The 9,855-nt window shown below is 54.9% G+C and overlaps 1 protein-coding gene across 2 annotated transcripts; it reads right to left on the bottom strand.

Annotated features, from left to right (window-relative positions):
- Positions 1-1,569: 1,569 nt before the first annotated feature.
- On the bottom strand, positions 1,570-4,932 carry ZIC2 (Zic family member 2). 2 transcript variants are annotated; one of them, XM_034074593.1, is made up of 4 exons: positions 3,930-4,932; positions 2,044-2,207; positions 1,688-1,842; positions 1,570-1,612 (listed from the first exon to the last, which is right to left on the bottom strand). In XM_034074593.1, the coding sequence occupies exons 1-4, from the start codon at positions 4,930-4,932 to the stop codon at positions 1,570-1,572; spliced, it is 1,365 nt and encodes a 454-aa protein (XP_033930484.1). The 2 variants fall into 2 exon arrangements, with proteins under 2 accessions (XP_033930484.1, XP_033930483.1); XM_034074592.1 differs by having other exon boundaries at positions 1,570-1,842.
- Positions 4,933-9,855: the final 4,923 nt, after the last annotated feature.

Here is a 9,855-nt window from a genome sequence, read left to right as displayed (position 1 = left end):
AAACTCACACCCTTTTCTTTTAACCCAGAGGCTTCCCAAATTTATATATATATATATGTGTGTGTATATACACATATATATATATATATATATTTTGCTCAAAAATTAACAAAATCTTCGTATTCCAGTAACCCGCGGATTTTTATAAACTATTTGTTTCGCAGTTGCCGCTCAGGCCCTCACATGCTCTATAGCAGGTTTCAGAGAGCCTTTGACACAAAAAAGGAATCAGGCCGTGCAGTTTCAACACGTTTTATTATATTTCTGTATGCATTACTCTCAAAACATATCACAAGAAATGATGAAACCACTTAAACCTTCAAATAAAAAATCTGAAACAGTTTATGCTCACAATTGTACATATTTATAGTTAAGAAACATTCTTTATAAATACTGTTTCCTCTGTAGCAAGTTAATACCATAATTTAATTACAAATGGATAAATATGGTAACAGGTATTTACAGGAGGAAGGGTGTTATTACGGAAAAGCTAACGGCACAACGTTTATTTTTTCCTCACAATCTTCCGAACAGGAACTAACAAATTGAACTTGCAAAAGCACTAAAACATCACATGTAAACCCAGCTAACAGAAAAATACATTCACAAGCGTTGTTGTTCGTGTGTGTGTCTGTGAATAACAGAATGGAGACTTTGGCACGGTATTTCTTCCCCAGTCTATAGTCGAAATGCAGTGTACAATCAAGTTGCCTCTTAAAAAGGAACACAATATTCAAGATATCACGATTACAAAAAGAAACCATTTTTTCTTCCACGTTACTTTTTTTTTTTTCAAGAGGGGAATTAAAAAAGGAGGAGTGAGGGAGATGGGGAGGGGGAGCGGTAGGAAAAAAAAAACAAGTCCATCACTTTTTTGGGGGAGGGAGGAAGATGGGGGAAAAAAGGAAGAAAAAAAAAAAAGAAGAGAAGGGGACCAATCCGCGGTTTACAAACGGGACGAACTTCTATACACCAAGAATCCAGGAAAACTTTATTCCCCCCTCGCCGGAGGAAGGAGAGGGCCGCTATGTACACAGTTGGTGGGGCGGGAGGGCGCTGGCTGCTCCGGGCGGGGAGGCGCAGGGGCCGGGGCAGTTAAGTCTCTGATCTTTTGTCTGGAGGCTCCGGAGGGAGAGTTGCTTTCCGCTGGCTGGAGAAGCTTTTTGCTGGGTGCTGTGGTTGGTGGCTTTTGGGGTTGGGTTTTCCCCCCTCTCTCTTTCTCTTCCCTTTCCGTTCTTCTATGTATTTACTCATTCTCTTGCTTTTCTCAGGACATAGGTTTACAGTAATTTTTTTTTTTTGCTGGCTCAAAATGTTCTCAAAAAGAAATTCAGGGAAAAAATCCAACAACAAAAAACAGAAAAAAGGCGCGAAGGTGGGAGGGGTGTGGAGAGATAAGGACCCCCGTCCCCATCCTGCTCGGCCCTCACTTCTCTGCCAGCGGGTGCGGCGGCGTCTCCCAGCGCATCTCCGGCGGGCTCGCTGCCTCCTAACCGCTGCCGCCGCCGCTGCCACCGGAGCCGGGAGGGGAGGGTGCGGCGGGGCCGTGCAGAGCAGTCCGGCGGGGCCCTACACGTACCACTCGTTGAAGTTGGAGGATAGGCCGCTGTGGCCGCCGCCACCGCCGCCGCCGCTGCCACCACCGCCGCCGCTGCCCCTGTGCACGGCGGACACGGCCGCCGCCGCCGCCGCTGCTGCCGCTGCCGCCGCCGCCGCCGGGGAGAGGTTGCTGGTGCTCTGCGACTCGGCGCTAGGGGACACCAGCCCCGGGGGGGTGGAGGACTCGTAGCCGGAGCTGGCGGCCGGGGAGGACTCGGAGCCTTGCGGGGACGACTCGTGCACCTGGGGGGCAAAGGCAACACGGCCCGGTGGAGCGGGGATGGGGAGGCCGCCGCCACCGCCCCCCGGGCGCTCCCCCCGCCGCCGGCCCGGCCCGCCGCCGCCGCCCCCGGGCCCCGCGCCCGCCGCCCGCCGCCCCGACGGGGCGCCCGGCGCGGGGCGGCCGCCCTCCCTCCTCCCGCCGCCGGCTGCGGTGCCGGGTACCTTCATGTGCTTCCGCAGGGAGCTGGGGTGAGTGTAGGACTTGTCGCACATCTTGCACAGGTAGGGCTTGTCCGAGGTGTGGACGTGCATGTGCTTCTTGCGGTCGCTGCTGTTGGCGAAGCGCCGGTCGCAGCCTTCAAACTCGCACTGGAAGGGCTTCTCGCCTGCAAGAAAGCGGCGGGGCTGAGAGCGGCCGAACACGCACAAAAACCGCGCAGCACCGCGCTCGACTCCTCGGGGCTTATCCACCTCCTTTCCCCGCTGCCCTCTCGCCCCCCACTCCCAGCCGCTCGGCCCAGTCACTTCCCCGAGCGAGAGGCCGGGTTTGACCTTGCTCCCTCTTGGTTTTCCTACTAACACACACACCCCCGGGCACCCCCGGCATCTTGCTGGGTTTATTTCGACCGGTGCCGACACACAGCCGGCCCCAAAAGAGGCTGAAGAGCGAAAGGAAATTAAAAACAATATTTATATATATATAAATAAATCAAAGCATAGAGCCGTTTCGCCTCAGTACCAGACCGCTCTCCTGTTAAACTGGCAACCGTTGCCACCAGATTTAAGGCCGGGCAGATCGTTTCGTGTATGGATATTGGAGATAAACGCACATCCGCTGGGAAAACTAAACGTCTGTAAAATACTTCATTTAATTTTCATCGGGATTCCTCTCGCCCGGCTGCTGCCAGGGCTCCAAATGCCGGGGAGTAATTTGGAGGTGAGAACTCCACATCCATCCACACCCCCCCCTTCCCCCGGCTTTGGAGGGGGAAGCATTTAACATTAAATTCCATTAGCACCTAAATTGTTTCTTAAAGACATCCGCTCAGACACAATGCCGGCAGTGCGGGCATCTCATGCAAATACATTTCTCAAATTTTAAACCTTGTTAAAGCTCGTCTCGCACCTCGCTTCGGGCTTAGCACTTGAGAAATACAATAGGCCTCGGGATCTTTTTTTCGCCTTTCTCCGGGTAAATATTTAGAGTGGAAGTGGCTAAAATATTTGGCTGTCTTGTCTGAAATAGTCTGGCACGGTTCGAGTAGTAAATGAATAATAGATGAGGAGGGAGGACGCGTTTAGTTTTGTTACCCTTCGGCTTAGGAGGTTTTCCATCAGGAAAGCCCGAGCTTCCACCTGATTCGGGTGGAAGTTTCCGAGCCTCAAACCCCTCCTTTGCCTATTACCTGATTTAATAAACTCTTACGAAAGCACCTTAAATCACCTCGAGTGAGACTTTAAAAACACTTTTTCCCCCCCTTTTTTTAAATGAGAAAATTTTATTGCCTTGCTCACACCATTTAAATTTAATGGAAAGCATTCCCAGAAAGGGGACTAATGACGGGTTTTGCCTGTATTTATATGGTTTATTTCTCCATAACCATACGTGAAAGCCACCCTCACAAGGGCTGAAGTTAGATGCAAAAAAGTTGCTCATTGAAAATATCTAAGGCGTTTCTTCTGTATATGTATATATATAAACGTGTGTGCGTGTATACACATACACACACATCTTCCCGTCTTTTAGGAGAACGGCAGAATTCACTTCGTGCTGAATTTTGCTTTCCTGCGGGAAGACCCCGGCCAGCATCCGCAGTAATCTACATAGCTCATCCCGCAAATTAAAAGAAATCGGTAAAATATCCTCTCAAAAGCTGTGAAGAGGGGCGGGGAGGGAATGGGGATTCTGGTGGGGAAAGAAACCAAAACAAACGCAGCTGTGGGATGGAGCCGGGGAGGGGGGGGGGGAGGGATAATATTAAGCAGGATTGTTATTTTATCACTCTCATCATTTTACATCTCTCTGCCTGAGATTCTATGTAGTCTTATACACATATATACAGGCACGGGTAAAAGGGGGATAATCTGCCGAACGAAACCCGCATTACCTGTGTGCGTCCTTTTGTGAATTTTGAGGTTTTCTGATCTGGCGAAAACTTTTCCGCAGCCGGGGAAGGGGCAGGGGAAGGGTTTCTCTCCCGTGTGCACTCGGATATGATTGACCAGTTTGTATTTGGCTTTGAAGGGTTTGCCTTCCCGGGGACACTCCTCCCAGTAGCAGACGTGGTTGCTCTGCTCGGGTCCCCCAACGTGCTCCACCGAGACGTGGGTGACCAACTCGTGCATGGTGCTGAAAGTTTTATTGCAACTTTTTTTGGGATTGTTCAGCTGCTCGGGGTCGATCCACTTGCAGATGAGCTCTTGCTTGATGCACTGCTGCCGCATGTAGCGGAAAAAGGCACCTGGGTGGTGATGGTGGTGGGCTGCCATGTTCATGCCCATATTCATATTCATGGGGCCGTACTGGTTGTGCAGCTGAGCCGCCGAGTACGGGTCAGTCCTGGGGCTGGAGACCTGGCGGTACTGATCCGACCGGGCGAACACTTCCCCCGGCAAACCCAGGCGCATCTGCCCGTTGAGGACGTTTTGGGAAGCGTGGGGGCCATGCTGGTCGTGGATGCCCGGGAAGAGAAGGTGGCTCTGAGCGTCCGTGTGCGGGTGATGCAGGCTGCCGGCCGCAGGGCCGAAGATGCCGTGCTGCCCGCCGGCCGGCGATGAGTCCCCGAAGCCGCGGCTGCGAAACAAGAAGTCCCGGGTGGAGTTGAAGGGCGCTCCGGAGTAGGAGCCGACGTGGGCAGCGTGGGGGCCCAGGGCGGCTGCGGGGTAGCCGGGCGCCTGCGAGGTGAAAGCCGAGCTCTGCCCCGGGGAGAGGTCGTGGGCGCCGGCGTTGAGCTTGAAGGCGCCCATGTGCGCCGCCGCCGAATCCACGAAGCTGTTCTGCGCCGCCAGACTCAGCTCCCGGTCCTGCATCTCCGCCGCGGCCGAGTGGTGGTGCCGGGCGAAGGTGCCCACGCCGAGGGCCGGGAACTGCGGGCCGGCGTCCAGCAGCATGGTCCGCGCCGCTCCGGGGACGCCGCCGCCGCCGCCCCGCTACCGCTGCCGCTGCCGGGCTGCCGCCGCCCGCCCGGCCCGGCGCGGGGCCGCCGCCGCTCCGCGACGCTTCCCCCCGGCAGCAGGCGCGTCCCCCCGCCTCCGCCGCAGCCGCCCGCGCCCGCACCGGCCCGCTACTGCCGCCGCTGCCGCTGCCGCTGCCGCCGCCGCCGGAGCCGTATCCGGAGCCAGGCAGAGCAGAGTCCAAAGGCGAGCGGAGAACCAAAGTGTATTAAAGGAGCTGAGCCGGGGGCGGGCAGGGGAGGGGAGGGGGAACAGGGGAGGGACGGGGCTGGGGACGGGGGGGGGCAGGCTCGCCTCGCCGTTCCCTGCGGCACACACGCACACACACACACTCACACACAGAGACTCGCACACACGCGGCTCCCCCCCCCACTTCTCCGCCGCCGTCACCACCACCGGGATGTCACCACCGCCGCCGACCCCCGCCCGGCCCCGCGACCCTCCCCGCCGCCTCTGGCCCCCCGCCGCCCCCGGACCCCTGCTCTCGTTTTATCTTCAGCCGGGCATTAGCGGTGTCTCTCACGGAGAAAAAAAACTTGCAGCCGCGGGTTCCCACGGAGCGAAGGGACCCGGGGCGGGGGGTGCTCCGAGCCGCGCCGCCCCTGCCCGCCGCCGCGGAGGGGCGTGGGGAGGGGACCGGGGTTGGGGGAGGAAAGACAAGAAAAGGGGTGCCGGAGGCGGATTAAAAACAATAAGGGCGGCGGTGGGGGTGGGGAGGGGAGCCGGGGGGTGGGAAGGGGCCGCGAGCGCCGGGGCCGGAGCGGCGCGGCCGGGGCGGAGGAGTTGCAGACCCGCTCAGCCCGCGCCCTCGCTGCCTCTCGCTCCTCTGTTTATTTCGGTGGGCGCTGCTGAGGCGGCGGCTTTTTATTTTTCTCCCCCTCCCCTCACTCCCCCTCTTTTTCCTCTTTCCCTCCCTCCTCCCTCCCTCCTGTCCCCGGCCTCTCTCCCTCTCCCCGCCCGCACTGGCGGCTCCGCTCCCAACACCGCCTTCACCCGCCGCCCGGCCTCTCTCCCGGCTCCCGCTCATTGGCCCGAGCCGTCCCGTCCATCCGGGCGTCCCCGGCCACCGGCTAATGGCGGCGCGGCCGCCCAGCGCCCCGCCCGCCCCGTCGCCGCCCGGCCCCCGCCCGGCACGGCACGGGCCCGGTGGCCGCCTTCTGCCCGGCACCACCGGCTGCTTCTTTTGGGGGGTTGTAGGGTATGTGTGTTCCTCCCCCCTTCCCTCCCGCCTCTCCCGCGGCGAGGGGTAGGGGTGGCGAGCACGGAAAATATCGATGTGCGCTTGGCCATGCGATCCTGCCTCGGGAGGCAAACAAACAAAGCGAGGGGCTTAAAACATAAACAGAGGGCTGGGGGGGGGGGGGGGGGAGAAGGGAGGGCTAGAGAGGCCTTCCTTTTTTTTTTTTTCTTTATCTTTCTTTTTTTTTTCTTCTTTAGTTTTTTTTATTGTTTTTTTTTAGGTGGTGGCAGAGGGAGGGATGAACTCGCGCATCCTGCAGCCCCGTCCCCCTTTTCGGCTAAAGCAGATGAAGCCCGTGATCAATAAAGGGAGCGAATTAAAGCCACTGCAGCTGGGATAATATGCAAATAAATAAGTAAAATAAAATTTAAAATAGAGGAGGGAAGAGGGTTTTGGGGGAGCTCTTACACCACTTGTGCTGGAGCAGAGGACTCGGTGTGTGTGTGTTGTGAATGTGCACCCGAGAGCAGATGCTTCAGGAGTTTTCCTTGTCGCTTGAAAAAGAAACGAAAACAACACAGGAAAAAGGAAAAATAAATAAAAACCCAACCCCAAAACCGTCCCTGCCATTGTTATTTGGAAACCGGATTCTTACATGGCAGGAATAAAAAAGCTTGCAGCCAGTACACACACACAGAGCAAACAAGTCCCCTTCCCCTCCCCCTCCAGTAAATACATGTCTGGCCCCTGCTTCGGTTTGTTTTGTAGTGCCTGAAAAATAATCATCTCGGGGCCAGCAGCTCCCCCATAAGTAAGGCTTTGTCAAAATTAAACCCCGACATAACAGTTGTCGTCTCAACCGTCCTGCACTTAACCTGGCGTGTCATTTGCCATCGGCTCCGGGCGCGCCGGGGGACAACCCCAAAATACAGGGGGCTGGTGTGAAGGGGGGGTGGGGCTCTCGGAAATTATCCCTGCGACGTGACATTCCTCTTGTGGCTCTTCACGTCGTTAAATGCCTTGTCAAACCTGGACCTAGAGTCCGAGCAAGGGGATGGATGGATGGATGGATGGATGGATGGATGGATGGATGGATGAATGGATGGAGAGAGAAAGATGTACATAGAGGTATATGTAGACAGAAGTAGATATAGAAAGGGATAGATATAGAGATAGATATAAAGAGATATATAGAGATAGAGATAGAGAGACAGAGAGACAGAGACAACAGAGACAGAGAGAGGAAGGGAAGGAAGATAGAGAGAGAAGAAAAGAAGAAAAGGAAGGAAGGAAGGAAGGAAGGAAGGAAGGAAGGAAGGAAGGAAGGAAGGAAGGAAGGAAGGAAGGAAGGAAGGAAGGAAGGAAATAAAAGGAGAGAGAGGAGAGAGAGGAGAGAGAGGAGAGAGAGAGGAGAGAGAGAGGAGAGAGAAGGAGAGAGAGGAGAGAGAAAGAGAGAGAGAGAAAGGTTGTTGAAATAAGGTTTTCCTCATCAGTGTCACTAAATAGTTAAACGATTTCCAAGCTTGTCGAAAGTGCCAATACCGGACATTACTCTTTGAACAAGGCAAGGATTTAATCTGGGGAGAAATGGAATTCCTTCTAAGCTGAAATAGACATTAGAAGATAAATTGAATCTCAGTGCAGATTTGCCTCTGCTGCCAGGAGCCCTCTTCTCTCCACCACGCCATCACTCTGTCCTGTCTCTGCGGGCAGGAGTGTTCTGCTTCCCAGATATCGCCTTCCCAGGCTGCAGCTTGGGAGCATATGCTGTCCTTGTCCTGACCCCCCAGGCTCCCAGGGACAGACCGCGAGCAAAATCTCTTTTCATTCTCTGAAAGGTTGCCGAGTCAGAGGTCTGAGAAGTGTCCTCCAACGCTGTGAGGATTTCGAGTGCCCAAGCTGGAGCATAAAGCTGGGTCTCCTGCATCGTCTGCCTCCGGGTTAGTGAAAAAAATATATGGACAACTAGAGACTTGGATACACTTCCCCCATCACCCACCCCACCCCTCCCCCCAGAAAAGAAAAAAAAAAAAGGTGAAATAAATTGCTACATCAGAGATTAGAGAAAGAACCGAGGTGTCCATGAAAAAGCCCAGTTATAAATACTATTTTGGGAAACAAACAAACAAAACAACAAAAAACCCAACCCCAAAATAACAACCCAAACCAGAAACCCCAAACAGAAAGAATAAAAAGAGGTAAATGATCATACAAATACCTTCCCTCCTTCCTTCCTCCCTCCCTTCCTTCCTTCTTTCCTTCCTTCCTATCTTCCTTCCCTCCTTCCTTCCTTCCTTCCCTTCTTCCTTCCTTCCTTCCTTCCTTCCTTCCTTCCTTCCTTCCTTCCTTCCTTCCTTCCTTCCTTCCTTCCTTCCTTCCTTCCTTCCTTCCTTCCTTCCTTCTTTTTTTCTTTCTCTCCTCTTCTTCTCTTGTTCCTTTTTTTTTCCTTCCTTTTTCTCTTATTTTTTCTTTCCTCTTTTTATTCCTTTTTCTTTCTTTCCTGCTTTTCCTTCCCCCTGTGCTCTGCCCACTCAGGGCCACCGCTTTGGGGGACGGCTGGGTGAACGGATGGACAGACGCATGTACGGCTGGAGGGACGAACGGACGCTGAATTCCAACGGGAGCCCCCGCTGCTGGCCGCACTCTGCTATTCTTTCAGGACTCCAGCCCTGCTCTCTGTGCAGGAAACAGAGGAGCTGATCCAAGTTCAAAGTCACGTCGCCGTCCCTCCTAAGAAGCGCTTTATTTCGCTCAGAACCGCAAACCCCCTTTCCCCGGTGTCACAGGGTAACACGGGCAGGGGGTAACGGAGGAAGGGGAGGACTGGGGGAATGGGCAGGGGCCCCGGCAGCCAGACCCGCTCTCACTTTCCGGGCCCCTGCCAGAAACACAGCTTTCGCCTCACGGCAGCTTCCGAGGGAGGGAAGCAAGCGGTCACCCAGTGTTCGTTGCTACACGGGTTTACTGAAACTAGCTTTTGAACAGCTTTCTGGAGGTGCCAGACCCGCAGAGTAACCGTCAGCTTTTCCCGGGAAAGGATCCCCCCTGTCTGTAAGTGTGCCGAAATTTTCTTTAAAACTGCTCTGCTCTTATTCTTGCCACTGCTGATAAGGAGGGAGCTGGAGGGGCTGGAGGGACCAGCGAGAGCAATTTCTTCCTTCCCCTGGACAGCATACATCTTCCTCGCCTTCCACCTCCTGTCCCCAGGGGTTGTCACCGCCAGGCCGGGGTTGTTGAGGGGACTGCTCCGCACCCCCTCCATCCCTTCTTCCCTCCTTCCTTCACTGTCTCTCTCCATCCCTCTCTGCCTCCCTCCTTCCTTCACCCTGAGCAGTGGAGATTCTGCCTGCTGGAGAAATGAGGCTGGTGGCAGCCTTGCCGGGAAAACCAAGGTGGAAAGGCAGACCAGAGGTTGGGTTGTGGGGAAGAGAGGGTCTTTTCCCCTCCAAATTCAACCTTCACTTCTCCCCGGAGTAACAGGACGAGGTGCGGGGCAGGGGGCATGAGGCCAGCCTGTAGCCTGGGAAGGAGAGGCCAGCTGAGCGAAATGGCTTTGCACCGTTGTCTGTATCACAGACACTCATAAATTCAACAAGCTCATCAACAGGATATTAAATTGCAGGTTACCTTTGATGGTGCTGGTCTGAGCCACTTCTAGGCCGTTCGACCTATGACCCGTG

Source organism: Melopsittacus undulatus, chromosome 2 (assembly GCF_012275295.1).
Source record: "Melopsittacus undulatus isolate bMelUnd1 chromosome 2, bMelUnd1.mat.Z, whole genome shotgun sequence".
Lineage (NCBI taxonomy): Eukaryota > Metazoa > Chordata > Aves > Psittaciformes > Psittaculidae > Melopsittacus > Melopsittacus undulatus.
This window is presented reverse-complemented; position numbering and strand designations above follow the sequence as displayed.

Excerpts from the sequence above, each read along its gene's own strand:
- ZIC2 (XM_034074592.1), bottom strand. The coding sequence starts at position 4,932 with ATGCTGCTGGACGCCGGCCCGCAGTTCCCGGCCCTCGGCGTGGGCACC. Across the intron at positions 2,208-3,929 it reads TCACAAAAGGACGCACACAG|GCGAGAAGCCCTTCCAGTGC; the intron begins GTAATGCGGGTT and ends GCTTTCTTGCAG. Across the intron at positions 1,843-2,043 it reads CCCTGCGGAAGCACATGAAG|GTGCACGAGTCGTCCCCGCA; the intron begins GTACCCGGCACC and ends TTTGCCCCCCAG.